The 22,093-nt window shown below is 42.4% G+C and overlaps 2 protein-coding genes across 4 annotated transcripts in view; one reads left to right on the top strand and one right to left on the bottom strand.

Annotated features, from left to right (window-relative positions):
* LOC126556609 (dedicator of cytokinesis protein 3) overlaps window positions 1-22,093 on the bottom strand; it is a 54,701-nt gene that overhangs the window by 21,524 nt on the left and 11,084 nt on the right. Inside the window, exon 1 of one of the 2 annotated variants that reach the window (XM_050211953.1) lies at window positions 676-798. The exons of the other annotated variant lie outside the window; for it this stretch is intronic. Coding sequence (XP_050067910.1) covers window positions 676-764 — 89 coding nt within the window. The 5' untranslated portion in view covers window positions 765-798. Of the gene's footprint in view, window positions 1-675; window positions 799-22,093 lie in introns of those variants that run through there. 2 annotated transcript variants of the gene reach the window in all.
* Window positions 18,342-20,416, top strand: LOC126558211 (innexin inx3). Of its 2 annotated transcripts, XM_050214180.1 has the most exons (5): window positions 18,342-18,943; window positions 19,039-19,155; window positions 19,231-19,355; window positions 19,447-19,778; window positions 20,304-20,416. In XM_050214180.1, the coding sequence occupies exons 1-5, from the start codon at window positions 18,356-18,358 to the stop codon at window positions 20,342-20,344; spliced, it is 1,203 nt and encodes a 400-aa protein (XP_050070137.1). In that variant the 5' UTR covers window positions 18,342-18,355; the 3' UTR covers window positions 20,345-20,416. The 2 variants fall into 2 exon arrangements, with proteins under 2 accessions (XP_050070137.1, XP_050070138.1); XM_050214181.1 differs by lacking the exon at window positions 20,304-20,416 and having other exon boundaries at window positions 19,447-19,830.

Here is a 22,093-nt window from a genome sequence, read left to right as displayed (position 1 = left end):
TATGCAATAAATATTAAATTTCTAGTACTAATCAAGGGGTGGTTGTTTGGTAGAGGCTTCATAGAAGGACATTAAGCCAAGAAAAAGAAGTAGTAATTTTTTTTTTAATAAAAAAAACATACAGTCAAAGTGTATAAAGAGTATTAAAAAAAACAAGTACTTCAAACCCAAGGTTACAATCAAAGTTTGAAATCAGATTCGCTAAAAATAGTACATTTATTTCAACTGGTTTCCACCTCAAAACATTTAATTCAAACCAGAAAAAGGGAAAAATTCATGGCAAAACACTAATCCAATTATTCTTTACTCCCTGAGCTAATCCTAAGCAAATTACTCGCGAAAATAGTTCATACTCTGATAAAAATAGTTCAACCCCTATGCATTGACTGTGTCGATTGATATGGCACACACACTCTTTGTTAAATTCCACATCGCACCCGAGTTGCACATGACATATCATTAATAAATGAAAACGTAACCCAAACAAGGCATTGAAAATTATACCACAATACTTGCTTTTTATCATTCTCATTTTATGTGAGTGGTGGTTTGATAAACCATTCGATGATGTTTTTATTTCGTTATCAGCTTACGCACTTCAGTAAGCTGTCTTTGCATGTATATTGAACCCGCCAAAGACAACCCCGACAACACCAAAACATTCAAAAAGTCTACCTGTGCTTTGCGCTGCTCTTATCAAACCTGCTCCATTGTGAATCAGCCTTGTGCTGCTGCTGCCGGTGCAAGGGGACATAAAATGTCATATTTTTCAGTTGATACTAATTTGTTGGAATTAATGCAACTACCAGCTTCACTATGACGCGCCTTGAAAGAGCATGGTCGCCCTCATGCATCAACCTCATCACATAATGTAGAGCACCTTTTACACCTCATTGGAAAACGGAAATAGAGCACGCGGCACCACTTGATTTGATAGGCACTGTCAACGATATGTCTATCACCTTTCGAATGCACCATCAATCTATCACTTAACTACTTTAAACATGTGTTGCAAATCACCATCGATTTTAGACCAAACAAAATTCACTTCCGGCATGAAACTATGACAACGTCTCACTCGTCGTACCGACGACGACTCTATCTTTCGTATCAGAGGTGCGACAATAAGCCACCTGTGTGCAACTGATTTGTGGTAGTAAGTGTTACTTCGTAGCGCCTTTCGCACGATCGGCACACACTCTAGAGCGTCTTGTGGGCCTCTCGAGTGGAAAGTGATAACTGATGTTACATATTGGCTAACTTTGTCGGCTAGCGTCAAGCGTGTGCACGGACACGGCAGCCATGGCACGCGACCATACACCATACAGGTACTATCAGCTCATTACTGACACATATCCATCCAAGCAACATCAGCGATGACAATATTCCCCACCGTCTATCAGCTCACCGATGCCTGTGAACCCTCGTCCGCACACGCGACCGTTTCGCTCTCGCCAAAGAAAACTCGCACACGTGAAACAGGTGAAACACATGGGGATCTGAGGAAAATTGGATTGGAAAATCCACACAACCGGTGAGCGCAAAAACACACTCATCTTGGTACCGGCGTAAGGTTAGAAATACTCTTCACACTCAAGAGAGGTCAGACTGTCATCGGTTGGTTGAATTGCTGGCTCTTTTTTTCTCTACAACAAGCGCGAACAATGAGACACCCCAACGCTTGCGATAGGGAATGCATTGTGTACGGAAGGCTTTCACATGGGGAGTTTCTTTCCTCGTTTGTGGGCTGTTCCATTGTGTCTGCGATTTCCCTCACGTATACTAAACTTCCGATGACCATGAACTTCAACTGTGTTACACTGAATAAATGGTTCAAACTTTTTCATGTTGGATATCATTAACCATGCTACCGATAGCGAGCTTTATAAAGCTTATTTTTTAAGCGTGGCATTCAGTCTTTCAATGTATGAGTACGCTAAGCAAAGGATAGTTGGTTAGTTAGACTAGACTAGAGATTACTAACTAGGATAGAGACTTTGAAATATAAGACTATTCGTTTCTTAGTGTCGTGACTTTTCACCGCAACTCTTTTCGTAACATTTTAATTATCACACTTATAATAGCACCACTACACCACCATAGACTTTCGACCGTAATTACACCACTCGGTGTAATTAATTCGGGCGGGCGGCTCGGTGGAGTAGGCGACAACGGCGCCGGTCTTCAAACGGCAGGACTGGGGTTCAAATCTCATCCGGACCGTTTCCCCGTAGTGAGGACTGACTAACTAACTACGTGATATCAGTAGTTTAGAACGCGATTTCGATGGCCGGCATGACCTTAGAAGTCGTTAAGCCAAGAAGAAGAATTACACCACTATAACACGGATACAACGGACAGGGGCTGGTTTTAGCTAATGATACTAATATTTTCATACTTATTATTACTGAAGCTAGAAGATGCACGGATAGATCCTGTCAGATTTGTTATTTGTTTATATTATTTGTTGAATTCAACGAACCATGTGTGGCCCCCTAGAAGCGACTTTTTTACGTTTTACATTTATAGTTAAAATTTCTTGTTTTACAATCAACAAGTAATGGGCCGCTCTGTACGTATACAAATAAGGAACGCAGAGCGCGACAGGTCTGGTTCAAAACGATCACACAGGGCTTTGAATTCGCAGCACATGAAGTGATCTACGTCAAGAAGTGATCTGTTAGATCGACCCCGGAGCGATCTAGCCGGGGCGTAAATGTTGATAGCAGAGAGCAGAGCCGGCGAGTCGATGCGATTGTCAAATAGACCTGCGACAAAAAGTCTCTGCGCGTTACAATTCCGCTGTTTCAGCGACTCCAGGCCAAGTAACGCGCAACGTCCATTGTAGTCCAGCTGGACACTCCAATGAATTCCAGGCGAGCCAACGAGCGTGCCGATATGGGCCACCACACCACGGATGAATATTCCACTACGGACCGAACTAAGGAGCAGTACAGCAACTTAACGGCAATCGGGTCGATAAGATCGCGCGCAATCTTCTTCAGAATGCCAACTAGCTGATTGCCCTTACCGACGATGTGCTCTAGCTGGTCATGGAAGCTCAACTAATCGCCAGGAGCACTCCTAGATCTCTGACGCAGCTTTTACGGACAAGGGCAGTGTCTTTAATGGTTTACGTGCAGATTCGTACAGCACCAGGACTGGAGCGCGCTGAGAGCATTCTGGAGATGCTGATCTTCCTAGTTGCGTATCGGTTGGTACAATTTAGCGCTATCCGCGTAAAGCAGGTGGCTGTCAGGAGGAAGCACACGTGTGACGTCGTTCAGGGGATCAGATCAGGGGTCTAAACTCACTGCATATGATCGAATGAACAGATAAGGCCCCAACCATGTCATCAACATTTCTTTCTCTTTCTCTTTGTTTCTCTCTCTGTCTTTCTTGTTGGCTTCACCACTTATCAGACCACATCACTCATCGACAGGCACACCCAAACAGCGGACAGGACCAGGGTAAATCCCATCCGGACGGTTACCCCTGACTGAGTTTTGGCTATCCGATTAAGTGGAATCAGCAAGTCTAGTAAGCCATTCAATGACCGGCGTGAACTAGCAGGTCATTAAGCCAAGAAAAAGAATATTTTTAAATAAAATTGAAAGCCTTCCTGCATTCCTTCCTTAGATTTTTTTTTAATTCCATATAAGTTTTATAGAATTATTTATTATAGATAAAACATTCGGAAAAACTGGTATCTGCAGACCCGCCTTAGCGAGAACCAGGCAAATAAATATACCCAAACAGTAATGTATGATTACTGTTCCTTCCTGATTACTGGTGTACTTCCTGATACACCACATCGTAGCATTATAATCTTGTGTAAATTACTACAAAATAAGTAATTTGTACTATACTGTAGAAACTACAATAGGGTGGAACTCAACAGTTAACATTTCTAATCCCCTTAGTAATGATAATTACAGCAATAAACCCGCAATACTACACAACACCCGTGGGGAAAGGCAAAGTAAACGAGTACAAGAGGCGGTGAAAGGGCGAATAGAGGATCGCTTGAAAAAGAAACAAATTCAAACCAAAAAAATCCATTCATAAAAACTTTGACACCAGGTTCGTTACGCATGCTATCGTTAAAGTCATTTGTTTGATATTTGAGATTAGTGAAATTCGTGAACAAATTCCTCGATCGGTTTCGTTTGCTTTTGTTCAAACAGTCGCCTCCTCGGAAGAATAGTTCTTGAATGGCCAGTTGGACCCGTCAGTCCATACAAAATAAGTGTATGGCATGTTTCGTCCATGGTACCATAAAACAAAGCATAACAGATAAGTAAGTAATGAGTAGGGGGCTGGTTTACGAGTTACTATTTTAAGAGTCACATTTTAAGTTTTTTAACATTGTACTGCGTGACACTACTGTCATTGTAAACTGTTTGTCTTATTTAAAATTTAAATTTTCTTAAATCAGTGATAACGAAAGCCTCATTATTTTGAATAAAGTTTTGTCGTTAACTACTTCATGATATTATTTAATATTTTCATTATAAAAAGAGCTGTACCTTATGAATTATGCAGCTTTTTTATCTTTAAACTATAAACAACATCGCCTGTAATCAATAGATCACATAAATTGATCGTCCAAGTCCAAGACCTGATGACAACATACTAACGAAGTGATTCCGGCACTATGGTATTAATTGAAAAATTAGCACAAAGCGGTTCTCGTTCGGTGTGGTAAACCCATTAAATTAACACCTCGCAATAGCAACCACTAGTGAAGTGGGCGGACAAATTATCCCCATCAACATCAACAGGACGACGCGATGTTGGCACAAGCGAGCTTAAAAGAAACAACAGCAAAATAAACCCAGCGAAACATGCTCGCCACTAAATCGCTGAAACGATCTATCAGTATCACTCTACTGGGGATTTAGTGAAAGGAAGCGAACAGAATCGGTAGCCAGCCAGCTTCAGTTCAGTGATGACTTAGTACGCTACCGCTGATAATCGACCCTACCCGTTTGTCTCACCCCTGCTGTAGGAACATCAACATGGCTTGAAGGTGACCGACCGAGCTGCCAAGTTAAATGTGTCAGTGTGGTAATGTAAAAAATGCAATCAAAACGCATAACATTATGACCATGCCTGGAAGCAAACGAACGAAGTCATTTTAACCATTCAAATCATTCCAGACAACGGATCTGAAACGCACCTTCTCCCGTAGTTGGTATTTGCAGCCACACTTTTTCATAAACCGTCCGAATGTAATTACTATACCCACCGTGCGCTACGTGACGTGTTGATTTATGGCAGTTAAATTAATATTTTGCCAAGACGAAAAGTCCATCCCAAGAACTAAATAAAAAAAAGAAAACGAACCAGACCGATCGAGCGGACGTGTTTTGAGCGCAAAACAGTAGCGCATGATAAAGTGAGTTACATCTCATCGAAAGAAACGAAACTGCCAGCAAAATCCAGACATAAAACGGATGGATGTCGTAGCGCGGTAGCATATAAGCCGACCATTATTTCGTTCCAAGCCGAATAAAATGGAACGGAAAGAGAATCGATGTACAGGATCGCCACCATATGCTGCAGTTCATGCTTCCTCTGGCTGTGCATGTAGGTGTACAATCGCCAACGCCGACCACCGTAGGCACAAACCGAGAAGCGAAACCTCACGAGAACCGCCGACCACCGTTTGGTTGCAGTGCAGGAAGCGTTCGTTGCTGAAGCCTTCGGAAAAAAAAGAAGAGGTAAAAGGTAATGGGATAAGATATATCAGAAACAACCAGAAGATGAGAACTGGTTTTCCATACCATGGTAGAGAGATGAATTTCAAACAGCTTTTATAACAGTCGGCCACGGAACACTTCACAGTACAGCATAACGACATACCAGCAAAGATCGGAAGGAAGGAAAGAGAGACAGAGAGAGAGAGAGAGAGAGAGAGAGAGAGAGAGAGAAGATCCGAGCAAGTAATCTTGGGTTATTGAAGCAGATGGAAATTAGGCAGAATCAAGTTCAAGTTCTTCTTCATCATCGTCTCCGCGTTCACATCTTCATCGATCCGTAGCTGCGTTGAATAGTCGTAGGATTGAAGCTTCAACTACGGAACCCACGAACCCAATCCTGAGTGAAGTGGGACGTGTGGTTCTAATCAGCATCGAAATGATGCCTTGCCTACACACAAAACGCGCGTCCGTGATGCTGACGTTCAAAAAGCTTTCTGTTTTATACACTGCCATCAAACATCTCAACAACAACATATTGCACTATGCACATATTACGGAGCGAGACACTGGCATTTGAGATGTCTGTAACCCGACAACCCCAAACCAGGACGCTCATCACCGCGGACGTTAAGCGACGGACACTCTCCACTGTGCGAGCATGCCGCACACATCGTCAAGGCCCCAAACAACTTAATCAAAGTCAATAAACTCCACCGTACCTAACGCTGTGTTTGGCTCCATCTGTGCTAGACATTGTGAACTGTTTCATTCTTTCAAGCACCTTTCAAATGTTTCTCCTTTGGCTATTCTTTCCTTGCGTGCAGACACGTTTTACAACTTGCGTTACGATGTTCTCGGCCCGATTTGTAGGAACATAATACATCGAGACGTGAAAACACAACACCAACAAGCAAACAACGGTATTGTTAAATAAATAGACATAAGACTGTAGCTAGTCACAGACAGGGTACACATCTTTCTCACTGATGAATTCATTAGAATGATGTGTAGCAAAACATTACGAGAGCTTTACAATAAATTGCTATAATCATGCGGAATCATTAAATTTACGTCAAATGTTAAACTGTTAAGCTTCTTACACGTTGCACGTTCAATATTTTACATTTGTCAGACGCACAAGCTATATTATAAATAAGAATCAGTCACCTCTTACTTGTTTTATCGTCATAAACAATGCATAACTGTCCAAGTCGTGCTACATTCGCCACAAAACGGAATGAAATTACAATAAAAGTCCGCTCGCTCTACGAAACAACACGCACACATACGTTTAAGTATGTGTAGTGAACTGACGGTCATGTTTTTGCATAAGTATTATTCTTGCAGCATCCATCAGCAGCCACCTATACTGTGGTCACGTTCTACCACAGAGTATCGACGGTAGTTTCAAGGGATCAAACGCGACAAAATTAAGTCACGGACAACCACATTTGTGTCGCGACGATTGGTCTAGAAAACTCGTTTATGTGGATAACATTGATCGGTTATACAATTTAAAAAACATTTCAACAATACGGTTAATTATAAGCGTGGTAGTTTGTTCAGTTTAAACAAACTGATTTATCTGAAACAACTACAGGGGAATAAAAATGGCTTCAAGAATCATTGGTTGGCCGTGCATTTTGTGCTTGCACTCTACTTCTTATGAAACTAACTGCGATGAAAAGATGAATCAGGAGCTATAACTAGACATACATTGTCTTTAAACTGCATATTGCTTCTACCATCCGGATCCTTCTTGAGATACAGCATCCAACAACTGACAACTACCGTATTTAGCCAGCTTGATTTGCAAAGCAAAAAGGCGGGCGAGCCACCTTTACTGTATATGGTCTGTCTCTTCGCCTTCTCCACCAAGGGAAGGGCATACGTTCCATGTCTTGTTTTACCATGCGACGCCTATGTCTGCATTACGCGCCCTGTCCCGAAGCATATCGGCAGAAACTCCGCTCCGTTCTGTGCTTATCTGCGTGTACCTACTGTTCACCTTCATACGCCATCTTTTCTCTGCGCTTACCTACCGCATGATCGCATTTTGCGAAGTGTAATCGCCCGCGGCAATGCTTCTCGCACACAAAACCCTAAAATGGTACGAACTATCCACACGAATGGAGCAAATAAAATATTTCAGCACAAAAAATAAAAGCAAGACCAACTCGTCGGCCCTACCTTCCTTCTACTTCGTCTTCTTCTCACCAACTTCATCATCAAGTGCAAAACGCATCCCGTCGTCATGGCGTTCCAAAAATTCCATCTTCCCTGCCAAACCGACACGTTGCCACGATCAACGACGATTTGCGAAGAGTATAACGGAGGGACTAAGAAAACGGTTTTCGCTAAAAATGCAAGTGCGAGATGGAGCCCTGCGAAAATCGGAGGATGGCGAAAGGATCGCCGCCCGATGGGGCGATGGTGGTTGGGAAAAGAGTTAAACTTGTTCGGAAACTGGCTCCAGCTACACTTACTCAGCTCTCCCACCCAGCGTTTCTGGAGCGTTGTATGCGCCCCTTCTTGCCTGTTCACATGTCCGCACACGCATACACCAAAGCAAATGTGCCTCCACGTCCAAGATCGCTAACACGGTTCGCTTGACCTCTCCACGGACTGCTTCTTGTGCAGATCACGTTATCTCGTTGAACTTATGCACGACGAGGCTATGGTGCGAGTTCGAGCTCTTTTCGTGTATCTTTTGCACTTATGAGGAGAAAAATAACACAAATCTACATTTCTAAGCTGCACGTTGCTATGCAGAACGTCGTAACCTGTGTTTTGCAAATTTTCCGAATTTAAAACATTATTTTAATACTAGTTATAAGGTGGATTTGTTTCTTGTGCTTTAGTCAACATAAGCTAAATGCCATACATATGCATCTCAACAGTTTAAAAGCCACACTGGTCTAGTAAGGTTGAAAAGGGAGTTATGCTTGATTGGATAATTTTTGCCAACCCTCGGATCGCTCCTCTTCGTATGTGCAGATGTTCATCCAAACATGTACTTGTCAAGCATCGTACTCTGATGAAACACGATCTCCCTGCTAGTCATGCAATTATCAAATGACCATTTGTAGCAGACAGTCCGTTTTTCCAACAGACCAACCTTTGTAACGACACCAAAAGAGAAGAAACGAATTTGATGGTTTAAATTAGCAATTAAATTCAACACCCGTAAAAACCCATTCCCCTTGTCTTTTATCACACTTTGAAAGCTTTATTTGCAAACAGTTTGCCAAAATTCACATTTCAGTATTAAATCTCAGGAATGCGGACGTACTACACCATTGCCCCATAGTATTAGTAATCAAATATTGAGAACTTATTCTTGGTGGATGAAGAATATTTTGTTCTTTTAATACCCAAAATAAGTTTTAAAAACCTCTTTACTACTACTTTAGCACGCCAGACATTCTGTTTAACTACCCGTACGCAATGTCCACGCTGTTAGCATTGAGCAATTCAAGCTACACCAAAAAAAAACCCCTCGCCTTCACCTACAGCACGAACACAACGGTACGCGAGCAACATAACAACCAAGGTAATGGCCACACAAATGGCAACGTCATCAAAACTAAACTGTTTGCTTGGGTCAATTTTGCATGAAATGCATGCAAAAGAAGAGGAGAGCAAATAAATCCAAATCAAGTTGAGTTTACCTTATTCGGGAACGCATTAGTAGTGAGGAAACGAAACAAGAGAAATAGCAAATAAGTGTAAATAGTAAATACGCTCAAAACCCTAGCAACTTTGCACGAAGTCTCTATCTATTTTTTTGTGAGTGAAAGAGCTCCAACAACCCTTAATTATGATTTCTACAAAACGGGGATCGCGGCTTATAATAAAGCCTGCGAGTAATAACAGGGCCAGGACTGTCAGTTTGACGATCACCATCGCCACTAGACTAGCGGGAGACTCCTTCACCGCGATCACAAGGGTGATCGATGACGTGTCTTACTTTTTGGAGAAGCTATTTACTGCTCGGATCGCACAGGAAAGCCATCGCATTGCGATTTGATTCACTCTTTGAATGACTCAACGTACGTTTAGAGGAAAATGGTACAACACGACGAAAACAAAGACAGGCAATTTCGCAACCACGTGTTAACACGTGCTTAAATCTTTTTTTTTTGTTATTTCCAAATATTACTTAATTAGTTATGTTTAGTTTAGTATTGCTACCCCGTTAAAACAAAACCCCGAAAATGATAATTGCTTTCGATAGTGTGTAAAAGAGGGAATGTGGACAACTTTCCCAAATTTGTCAACGATCCAACGATTCAAAAGGTTTGATTTGCATAAAAGGTGTTGGGGGAGATTTTTCATGGCACCGACGCGACCCAATCGACGTACTTCGTCGTGACGGCTTGCATGATGAAATATTGCTTGCAGACGTGCTACATCTCACACCACTTTCTACGGAATTTCATCAGCTAGCGCTTCGCATTTATGTTGTGTTTATGTTTATACCAATGTTTTAAATTTAATCGTCAAATTACAAAACCTCTTTGTAGTTATTTTAGCGAACAACAATGAAGGTATAAAACTAAAATTTGGTTTTTTTTATCTCTCTCTCTCTCTATCCGTTCTCAAATCAAGAAAGAAGAAGGGGGAGAAGCATTTTTCAAAACGAAAAAAATAAATCTAAAAAAAACCCCAACTATGAAACGTGTTCACCGAAATTCGATTCATGCTACCGGTGTTGCGGATAACTCCTCAAACAACCCCCGCGGGTGGACGAACGGAACGCATGATAGCGCCACGATCGTTTTTATTCACAGATATATGTATTCCCTTTCCACCCAAGCGAATGGAAAGAAGCATGCTACCCTACCTAGGCGACACCCGCCACATCAAGTCCGAAGTCGGGCGAGCCCCAAAACTCACTTTAGGTTAGGGTTCTCCTCCTGCACCGGTACCAGCCAGGGCAGGCACGATCGTTCGCGCGTCAGTCAGCCTTTTCAACCCACCGTCACGGCCTACTTTGCTATGCTGATGCCCGGATGAATAGGACACGGATCTACGCATGATTATGTGTCATGATTTTCCACCCTTTTTTTTTTTTTCTTTGTCTAGCCCCCACTGGCACGCATCTTAGAACAGAAGCTTTGGGGCCGATAATCGTCGCCCGAGCGTCCGTGTTCGTGGCAGTGCTGCCAGTATGAACTCTCCACTCGATCACTGGACGAAACCGGTCCAAAGCGCACCGTCGTCGCCTGATCGCGATCTCTCACACAGGTAAACTTAAGCGTGGGAAACGAACGCGCAAGAAGCTCCAGACCAGCTACCCGGCCGTCCCACGGCAACGCTCAACGACACATGGGAAAGCTAAGGAATTTCACGCATACGCGTGCAGAAGGAAAGCCCACTGGAAGGGCACTCAGCAGTCACTCACTCATCAGTGCTACGCATAAAAACAGCATAAAGCAGCGCACACATAAAAGGGGGACGGGGCAAACACCCATCTCGTTCGAACATACACGTGTCTACGGGGCAGGAGTCCGATGGGTGGGATTGGGTGGTGTGTGTGTGTGTGTTTGTGTGCAAGCGTCACCAATACAGGCACGAATGACGCGCGTCGTCCCCTCTACGGTCGAGATGCGGTCGTCGCTTCCACGACGAACTTTTCCGCACGCTGCATTCAATTCCAACGAGTCCGCCATCCAGTGTGGAACGGATTTCGCTGCCCCGGTTCGAACATGATCAAGTAGTAGTGGAGATCACATCTCATTTTTTTGTTGTTTCTGCTGCCGCTGCCTACAACCGCCGACTTGCTGCTTTCGCGCTCGCGATCGTGTGCCAGAGCGTGTTCGCGTGTTAGGTGTATTTGTGCTTGTGTGTATGTGAGGTGCACGTCGGTGTATGTGTGCTTGTTCGTGTGTAAGGTGCGTGGCTATGTGTAAGCGTGTGTTTTTGTGATCTCCGAAGATCTCCGCGCTTAGTCTTTCTTCAACCACACACGCACAACCGATCTTTGCAAACCAAAGCCTCGAAAGGCCGCGGAATCTTTTTAGTGAAGTGAAACTGTTCAGCATATTAAATCCCTCACCCCCGTTGTTGTACACACAATTTCTTTTCGTGTTTGTCGCCGTCGCGCTGTCGTCGTTTGAGCATTAGAAGAAGTAGGTAAACCGTCCGAGCCGTCAAGCGTATCCCGCGTGCCACATCTGTCTTTCTATCTGTCTGCTTTGTAGTACAGCGTCCTGTGTCTTGCTTTGCCACGAATGTATGTCTCTCCCTCGTTAATGTCTCTCCCTTCTGGGCCTGCGGGCAAGCATGGCATGTGTCTACAAAGGGTACAAGCAAACACAATACGCATGGAGGAAAGCAAAAAAAACATACATTCGCGCACATGTGCTTCCAGTTGTTTTAAATAACACAGCAATACAGATAAACACATAAGATCTCGCTAGTGTAACATCAACACTGTGTGTCCTCATCTCAAAAATCCAACGATATTATGAATTAATGCAGTGTGCTTCAAGTGTAAATGATGTTCAAGCAATAGAATGGTGTTGCGGATGTGCTCTATAAAAAGGCTTTGGATGTGATACAGTAAAATTGATCATTTGTAACGGCACCGGAACAGCAAGTGAACTGCAAAAGTTAAAAAAAAAAACATTCTACGAATTTGGAGGTCACAAGCGGTGGGCTTCGGTTGTTTGTCGATTCTTTACAGTACACCTGATGATGGGGATAAAATTGTGAAAACGTCTTGTCATTCAAAAAAAAAAAAGCCCATCAAACGAATAGTCACTTCCAATTCGAATAAAGGCACAAATCCGGTTTAAGTCTGAAGTGCATCTTTCAGTACACTTTAGAATTAACAAATGAATGAGTTTCCAAAGTTATACATGTGTGTGTAAGTGTTTAAAAGTACGTATATGTATATACATGAAAGCCATAACTGCATCGATAGCCAACAGTCTCATGCAGCTGGTAACGAAAAAGTAAATAAGATACCGGTGCCAACGAAATACATCCGGTTCTCATCGCAAGTGAGCAAACAAAACTGTTAAACTGATGGAAAGCAACCAACAACAACGAAAAAAAAACCCCCAAAAAATAAACATGCTGTGAGGACTATTACAGGTCAATTGCCAACAATTTGCTGTTACCGTGGACAAAATTTACTACCAACCAAATATTTCTTACGGCTCCAGGTGAAATCGATTCACAAAACTTAATGCCGACCCAGCTTTAATGGGGAAAACGTCTCATCGAGAGACTTTCTGGAATATTATGGCAACAGTTTCAGCTTATACCTGCCATTATAAAGGGACAGGACACAACGCATTACACATTATTACCAACACACTCACACAGACGCGTTGTAAATGTGAACTATTAGGGGGAAACCTATACCCAAAAAATCAGACGCGCCATGACACGACCCTACGAAAAATGTACCCTTCATTACAAACACCCCAAACACACGCACACAACCATCATACGCGCACAAGGACGATTTTGGAACTAGACCGGAATTCAAAGGACTCAAACGAAGAGTAAAGCGAGTGTACGCTTCATCGGTACGAAGCGGGATGCTTCGTTTGTTACCCACAGAATGGCGTTGGTTAGGTTTCGTTGGTGTTTCAGCTACTTTTGAAGGGGTCTAGACCCTGGGGAAGAAACGATACGCGTGCGTTAATGTTGACTTGTTTCATTGACTGTTTAGTAGAGCTGTGACTATAGGTAAACAAGTATGCAACTTAATATCGATGTAAGGCATTAATCCAGCTGCTTTTAAAATGAAGAAATTTTTCCAAATATTTCACATCTCTTAAACTACGAATTTGTAAAAAAAAATCAACAAACGTTACCTACACATTTTCCTTGATACTGGTGCCATGCACAGGTCAATTTCTGTCTCCTACCCGTATGAATTGTCCCACCAAAATGAACCCTAGCAAATCCCAATAATGGGTGGGTACATCACTGCAGCCAGCCGATAGAAAAATGCACTTTTCTGCTGGTAATAATGACATAAAAAAAAGCCTAAAAATAGTGTTGGTTCAGTCTCTGTAGCTTGTCACGCAGTTTGTCACGTACGAAGAGACATTCGTCTTGTTGCTGCTACTTGCTTGATAGAAGGCATTGCTGCACCCGTATCTTGGCTAGTGCAACCTACATTCAAACGATTTTCTGTTTGTTGTCTCATCTACGGCTCGAGCAACAGCAGCGCAAAAAAACAGGCAAACGTTGGCTCGTCGATTTATCTTTGCTGTCTCTTGTCAATACGCAAATGACACTTTCTAGCTAACTAGTACAACATGTAAGCTCAACGCCGGGTTATACACTTACCCCCGGAGATAGGGGTGTTGTTTGTAAAATTGCAGACCTTTTTTCTTTTTAGCACTATCACATCCAAACGTACCTAGTTATTTACGGTTGATTAACGTGCAAGAAGTGGAGCAATTATCATAGACAAGATTCCTGCAGCAACTACTGCTTTGCCACCACTTTCAACGGCCATAAATCCAAAGCAAAGCAGCAGGAAGGGTCGCTATTAACAGCACGCGCCAAGTGCATAACTGTGCATGTCGTTGACTTGCAAAAAAAAAGTGTCACTGATGTTGAAAAATAGTGCTGATCATTTCATTTTCACACATGCAAGTCACATATGCGCATTCAAAGTCGTTTGATGCTTGTAGATCATAGTGGCGTTCACTTAAGTTAAAATTATAAATTATAAAGACGAATAGAATTATTTGTTTTTACAACCAAAGGAGCATACAGGCTCCTGGCCAAGTTATTCAGGGATTCTAGAGAGTTAAAATAGGCGGATTTTTCCTTTTTCTTTTTTAAAAAAGCCATGCATATTCAATTCCCCTAGATCACATGGCTTGCAAAAACACATGGCAAATTGTTAGCATTGCTTTGCTTGTGGTTGGACAGTGAATCAGGACAGTCGTTGCCGTTGTCGCTGACTCTCTGTACCACTTTGGCTGTGGTTGCGCCAGTGCCATGATGTTGCAAGACGTTCGAAGCGAGAGCTGCAAACGCCTAAACGAGTTTGTGTCTTTTGAGCATTTCTTTATGCACTGCGTTCGACGACGATCGCTTGTCTGTGTCTGTGAGTAAAAGCATAAAAATGTGTTAAAAAAATTAATTTGCCAGTTGTTTGATCATTTCCTTTATGCAAACACGGGAGACAGACAAAACAGTTGGGGCATGGGGAATTTTAGCACAATGAACTGCTGCTGCTGCTGTTGGTATGCTGGAATATTGCAAAGCAACAACAACAACAACAAAAAAGCAAGCAGTTCCTGTTACCTTTGCTAGAACTGAAATGATTCATCACAAAGAAAGAGTTGGAACTTTGATCTTTTGCTGCTGATTGTGCTGGGCGGCTACTATTCCGGTTTTATGTGCAGAGGATCGCGGGATGCATTCGCTCGAATGGCCCATAGATTTATCGGCATGGCAACAACAAAGAACAGTGCGCTCTTCCCGTGTTGCGCGTTCCAAACGCGCTCCTCCATCGCTACCACAGCACGTCCTCAGCACCCTCGCTCGGATCAAGCCGAACACACCAGGAGGAACGGAATGCGATGGAAGGAGTCGCAACACACAAACAGCAGAAATGATTTATCGTTACAGCAGCGCCGTGTGTTCCCGGTGTATTACTGCGCGGCTTCTCAATTCCGTTCAGATATGATGTCGAACGAACGAAAAATGGAGCCGCAGCATTGAAAACGAAGCAACGATCGATAAATGAACGAACAAAAGGGAGAAAGAACGAAAGCAAGGGACAGTACGGAGAGAAGAGCAGGGAGATGAGGGATGAGAAAAACACAAGACCATACAGGAATGAAGGTAAAACGTTCTTCCTGCGAAGGGAACGCACGCAGCACTGAAGAAGAAGCACTGCAGTGTGGGGTCGACGGACGGCCATATTGTCATGTTTTACGATCGAGAGTTCGTGTTGGTTGAAAATGAATTTGAAGCATCTAACATTGAACATTGAAGAAACGAGAACTTCTAGATGATCTTACTTATAATGAACTTTTTCGCTGCTGTTTCTTTATGATTAGCAAACCAAATCCTTGCTTTGCGGTAGTGCAAAGTAGTTGATCGTAGGCTGAACAGAACACAGAGGAGAACTTTCAACGCATTGTTATGACATTTGGCTTGGCTAGCCTTTGGACTTGAACGATAACCTAGCAGCAAAGTACAATCATTGGCCACATGCAGTTCTCGTTTCCAATTACACTGTTTTGGTTCCTCTTATTGTACATTGAGTTGTACAAAATGTCTACAATGCATCAAGTTTCTCCACAAAAATCATGTTTCACGTCTTATCAACGCTTTATGATGAGGCCGCGTCCAGCCAAAGCTACGAGAACCATGCACAATGTGAGCATAACAGCACATTCCTTTCTCCAGAAAACTCTCAACCGAATTTTGCTTATCAGCAAACTTATCGCCCAAAGCTTTCAAAACCATTTCCCAAATCAACTGGAAACGGAAATTTCCATTTCCTGTATCCACAATGCAAATTCGCAGATTCAAACATTTCTCCCTGTGCTGGTAGCGCTCAACATGCCCTTGCCCTTGGATGGAGCAAACAAAACATTACATTTTCGTCTCCCACTCCCCTCTGCCAGCATTCGAAATTTACTCTGTATGCTTCACTTCGTGCCGGTTAATTAACGATGACACCAATGGGAACAAAAACCCCTGATAAGAGCACTTCATTCATTACGGCCGGCAGCGATCATGTTTCCAAAGTGCACGGCACAAACACAATAGCCGGCAATAGTGAAAATTTATTACATCCACCTTGTTTTACTGAATAGAAACCACGTGCTGAACAATGGTGGGGTTCTCAGCCAACTTTGGACAGAGGATCAGAGCATTTGGATCGCGTCTTTTTCGCGTTCCACTCGTCAACAGTGTCATGTGTCGTGTCTCAACCGGACATGTAAATCTGGGCTGAGTGATCTATAACATATCACATCACATGAAGAGCCAAAGAGTTTGCTGATCACCGTTGCTCTTTCGCGCACTCTTTCGCGCACTCTTTCGCGCTCAGAACCTGGCCGAGCACAATTAAAAACGTGCCAAATAATCGTGAGAGCCTCATTATCAACACAAATGGCTGCAACACAGCGATGTTAAAGTGTTGAAAAGATTCACAAAAAATAGAGTATCTCAGATAGGAGTGGGGCGGTCCGCGTGGTTCAGCAACACTTCAGTTCTTCCTAAAAAAATAGGTGATCGTGACTGGACGGCGATAGCCATTTTAAACGTAGCGTACGATTTCGAACTCTAAGTTTTTTTTTGTTCACCTCCGGGCGTCGTCGCGAATGTATGCCAGTGTGTATGCTAAGTTGCGCAATGTTTATGTGCTGTTCAAATTTGAACGAAACGTATGGGACAGTCTAAATGGGAAACAAATATTTGGTCAACTACTTTGGCGATTTATGAAGAGCTGCTGCTTATCAAACTAAACACTACACACTGTTTCTATCTTTATAGCGCTCTATAGGCTATGAGAAGAGAATGGCGAATGTTTATTTAATAGACATTAAGTAAAAGGAAAAATGGAACCTTGATCCAATGCCAAAAAGAAAAAAACAAACCTTGAGTATATCTTTTTGCTCCTCTTCATTCAACGAAATGCTTGATTTTGCTGACATTTTGGAGAGTCCTTATGCTCTAGGCAAAAGTGGAGCCAATTTTAACCACAAAGGAACTGACATCGACCTACCGGAAATTTAAATCAAGGATGCCAAGGAAAGATGGCACATGGATGCGAAGACACATTTTGTGGAGGTTAGGTTAGTGATAGTTGTTAACTAGAAAAACACTTGAGTGAAACAATTTATCTATTTAACCTGACTCTCGCTTACAAAATCTCATTAAGCCCAGCCTCAGACACATTGCACAGCATTGCATTGCTGCGTTTAATTGCGGTTGGCACCTTGTTCCGTTGTTTTTGCGCTTCCGATATCGTTAATTCAAATTTAAAATTAACCCGCATCGCCGACCGCAGATATTCTATTCCCGTAGCAAACCCGTTACATCAGAATTAATAAATGCAATACAAAAAAAAACCACGTTGCTCATCACCGTCCCGGTTCCATGCGGCGGTCAGTCAGGTGTGCTACTCTCGGCAGCCGCTATACAACAATCTGAAGTGTCACGATGACACTTGACAGCAGACCAGCGTCGACGATCGTATGCACAGATGCCAAGCGCAATTACCCGTGATTTCACGTGCGTTTCTGAATCGGGCGGGTGGGAGTCGCGGTTGGAATTGGATTAAAGTAGAACTGCATTCAACCTGATGGATTGATCTGATGAAACAATGAGTTTGACATTGAAGGTGCCGCTGCATTTTGCGCTGTCGCATAGAACTAGCACCAATCGGCATTGCAAAATACAAATCCTGCGATTCAACTCAACGAACCATTTGTCCGCCCCGTACGTAACCCACCCAACAGGAACTAATATGTAAACGCGTGCATACTGGCATCCAAACGAACAGAAAGACAGATGGGGCAGCGATAATATCGTTTTTGTAGATTTACAATGTTGTACACGCAGCAGCTTTTAATTATGTCTTACTTAACGTTTTCTTGCAGCTATTTTAAAGTAGAGGGCAATACCAACACTAACGATCAACAACCATGGCTGTGTTTGGACTCGTCTCAGCTGTGGCTGGGTTCGTGAAAGTGCGCTACCTGCACGATAAGGCTATCATTGATAATATGGTATTCCGGTGCCACTATCGCATCACCAGTGCGATCCTATTTGCCTGCTGCATTATCGTCACAGCGAACAATTTGATCGGAGATCCGATATCCTGCATAAACGATGGAGCCGTACCCGGGCATGTGATTAATACCTATTGCTGGATTACGTACACGTTTACCCTGCCCGGTCAGCACGGGCGCGCGATGGGGACGGAGGTAGCCCACTCCGGGCTAGGAAACGATAACCAGGAACGAACGTACCACAGCTACTACCAGTGGGTACCGTTCATGCTGTTCTTCCAGGGTCTGCTATTCTACGTACCGCATTGGATTTGGAAAAACTGGGAAGAGGGCCGCATGCGTATGATCACCGAAGGTATGCGAGGAGTTTCGACCGCAAGCCCGGCAGAGCGTAAGGTGCGCCATGAGCGATTGGCTCAATATTTGTACGACAGTGCCAACACGCACAACACGTATTCGTTTGGATATTTCATTTGTGAAGCACTCAATTTCATCAATGTGGTAAGTGCAAAAACTGTTCGAACTGCAACGTTTCCTATCTTACTATAATGACTTATTGCTTATGATAACTGATTGCACATTATTTTCATTTAAAGGTGGGCAATATTTTCTTCGTTGACAAATTTTTGGGTGGTGCTTTCTTAACCTACGGATCAGATGTGCTAAGATTCTCGAATATGAACCAAGAAAATCGTTCTGATCCTATGATTGAGGTAAGGCTTACAATCTATAACGCCCAGCAAATAACTCCTATGATGGCTAACACAATATGTTCCTTTATTGCACAGATATTCCCGCGAGTGACTAAATGTACGTTCCACAAGTATGGTTCTTCGGGAAGCATTCAAAAGCACGACGCACTCTGCGTACTGGCTCTAAACATTCTAAATGAAAAGATTTACATTTTCTTATGGTGAGTATAGCGATTGCAGTGCATTATCAATGCTGCCGATATTGATCCACCTCAATGATTCATCTGCTTGCTCTCTATCCCATCCATCCAGGTTCTGGTTCATCATTCTTGCCGTCGCTTCCGGTTTGGCCATCGTGTATTCGGCCGCCATCGTGATGATGCCCACGACGCGAGAAGCCGTACTTAGACGTCGTTTCCGAAAAGCCAACCCGGTGGACGTTTGCAATCTTATTCGCCGCGTGCAGATTGGCGATTTCCTCATGATTCATCTGCTTGGTCAAAATCTCAACGTTACCTCGTACGGTGAGATGCTGCACACGTTCATCAACATGCTGGACGAAAGCCGACCAATCTCGGGCGATACACCCTCGGCACCGTCGACGCTAGAAATGGCACCCATGTATCCGGCGATCGAGAAATACGGTAAAGAAACTGAAACCTAACCCAATTCACCCATCTGCCGCACGGTTTGTGGTCAGGCTTCCGATGGTGGGCTCCCGCAGCAGATACCTAGCACCGCGTATTACACACACCTTTAGCTAGAACTTGTTTTTGGACCTTTCCCTCATCCATTTCCATTACGTGCAACCCTAGTTTGAGTTTGATGAGTAGCATTGCTCAATGGTTGAGCGTTTAAATTAGCACAAGTTCGCACCGATACATAGTTTTCCACTAAAACAACATACACTTAGTTCAATTCAATTTAATGTTCATGCATGAGTAGAACGTAGATGAACCATAAAGCTGGGTGTCACTTGTGCGTGCGTCAGTGTGAACGTTCAAGCACCAAAATTTGTTACAATCCTGCTAACTTATCAAAACATTTATTTCCAATTTTTGGACCATCTTTACCACACACGTGATCGACGGTACATCATCATGGGAAATTTTGGAAAATCGATGCTGTCTTTAATATTACACGACACTCGGCAACAATAATGTAAACAGACAAGGAAAAGGAGGTATTGCATCAGGACTACGAAGCTTAAATAATGTCTGCCTCCCCGAAACCCGTGAGCAAACGTGATCAGAAATTTACGATATAGCTCCACGTACGCACGTTCGACCAGTAAGAATTCTGCCGAACTTCGCCTCCGCAAAAAGGTGTACAAAAAAGCAGTTGTATAGTTTAAGACGAACTACTTCTCAATTTTAAATTACAAGTAATCATCCTACAGCCGGGCATACGATTCAACTAAGCTGCGGAAAGGAATCGAAATGTTGTTTGGGTAAGGTTTTGTCCAATTCATTACTGAGGTGAGAGTAGTGTTTGTGTTAAAAAAAAAAATAATTAGAAAGTGAAATTTAAAAACAAAACGCATTTTAAGGGTTTTCATCGGTGTGGCGAATAATTTCTCCATGGTAGGAATATTGCCGCCATCCGATAGAGATAATGTAGTAGAAAAAGCAACAGAAGACTGGCATGTGGTGTACTACGTGTTTTTTTTTATTAGTATTCAGTGACGCATTATAGCGGATTATGCAAGGATAACATTTATTTTACCACTCTTTTAAACCAATTTTTTGAGCAACATCCAAATTATAGCATTTTTTGCAACTGCAATTGTAAGAAATAAAGCAAAATATGAGCAAAAAAAGATAGAAAAATTAATCTCCCGTTCTTGGCAAAGTTTCTGTCGTATATAGATGATCGAATCGAGGACAATGCAAATTTTGTGTTATATCAACATGTTCAATAAATTTATCAAATGCCATAGAATAATAACACCCGCAATCACATATTGTAAGCGTAAAAGACCGTTACACATCAACAAATCACAGCATTCACAGTAGAAACTAATGTTACGTACAGCAATAAGAAAATAAGAAATTCAAAAACAATCATTTTAAACGTAGGAACCTTTTATCCTAATGGCAAACACTCAAAAACTAGGTTTTAAATAACTTTTATCTCATGAGAAAAAAAAACAACGTAAACAAACTGCCTTACGACACAAACATAGTTAACATTTGATACAATTGTGCGATCTTGAGAGCATGTGAATGCCAGAAAGCAGGTATGGTCGTGGAAACTTCGTTCTCGAAATTACGCCATCTAATTACAATCAGTACAAAACCATAAACCAACCATACTTTCAATTCCTAGTTTTGATGTAATACAAAATCTCGATACGATTCTTTCAGTACGTATGGATTAGAAACGATGTGTGTTACATTCCGTACTTCTAGTGTATCTTCTGCCAAGGAAAATCTTAATGAAAACAAACTCCTCGCCTGACAAATCTCGACGACACTGTAAAGGCAGCATTACTAAAACAAGCAAATACGTTTAGGACTCTTTTAGATAGTTTACATCAGTCAAAACATACAGTTGTATACTGTAGCGAAATTTAAACATTTTAACGTAGCATATGGTCGCTAATACACTCGAAAACGTAAGCAATAATATACGATTAGACATTTTGACAAATAAAAAATTAGATTATATGCTTGCCGATATGTCGATCGGTGAAACGAATCATCAGTTGTATCCGTATAGATGTAATGATACGAGTATACACAGGACACAAACGAGGAACGAGAAACGAGGAAGGATCAAGAGTGAGCGCAAACATTTTTGCATGCTCTAATTGTGATTACATTGATAAAATTAAGAGGAAAACTAATAAAGCTTATCTAGGTTTTGAATAAATTGCCCCGCATTTTTAGAAAAGCACGAGAAAAATGTTGAACGTATCGTTCTATTATGTTATTTTTTAGCACTATGTCAGCAGATA

Source organism: Anopheles maculipalpis, chromosome 2RL, assembly GCF_943734695.1.
Source record: "Anopheles maculipalpis chromosome 2RL, idAnoMacuDA_375_x, whole genome shotgun sequence".
NCBI classification, from domain to species: domain Eukaryota; kingdom Metazoa; phylum Arthropoda; class Insecta; order Diptera; family Culicidae; genus Anopheles; species Anopheles maculipalpis.
The sequence above is the reverse complement of the archived record's forward strand: the minus strand, read 5'-3'. Positions and strand labels throughout refer to the sequence as shown.

Bases quoted from the DNA above. Each gene is read 5' to 3' on its own strand.
- LOC126558211 (XM_050214180.1), top strand. From the start codon at position 18,356: ATGGCTGTGTTTGGACTCGTCTCAGCTGTGGCTGGGTTCGTGAAAGTG. The intron at 19,156-19,230 runs GTAAGGCTTACA...TTTATTGCACAG, and splicing joins GTTCTGATCCTATGATTGAG to ATATTCCCGCGAGTGACTAA. The intron at 19,356-19,446 runs GTGAGTATAGCG...CCATCCATCCAG, and splicing joins AAGATTTACATTTTCTTATG to GTTCTGGTTCATCATTCTTG.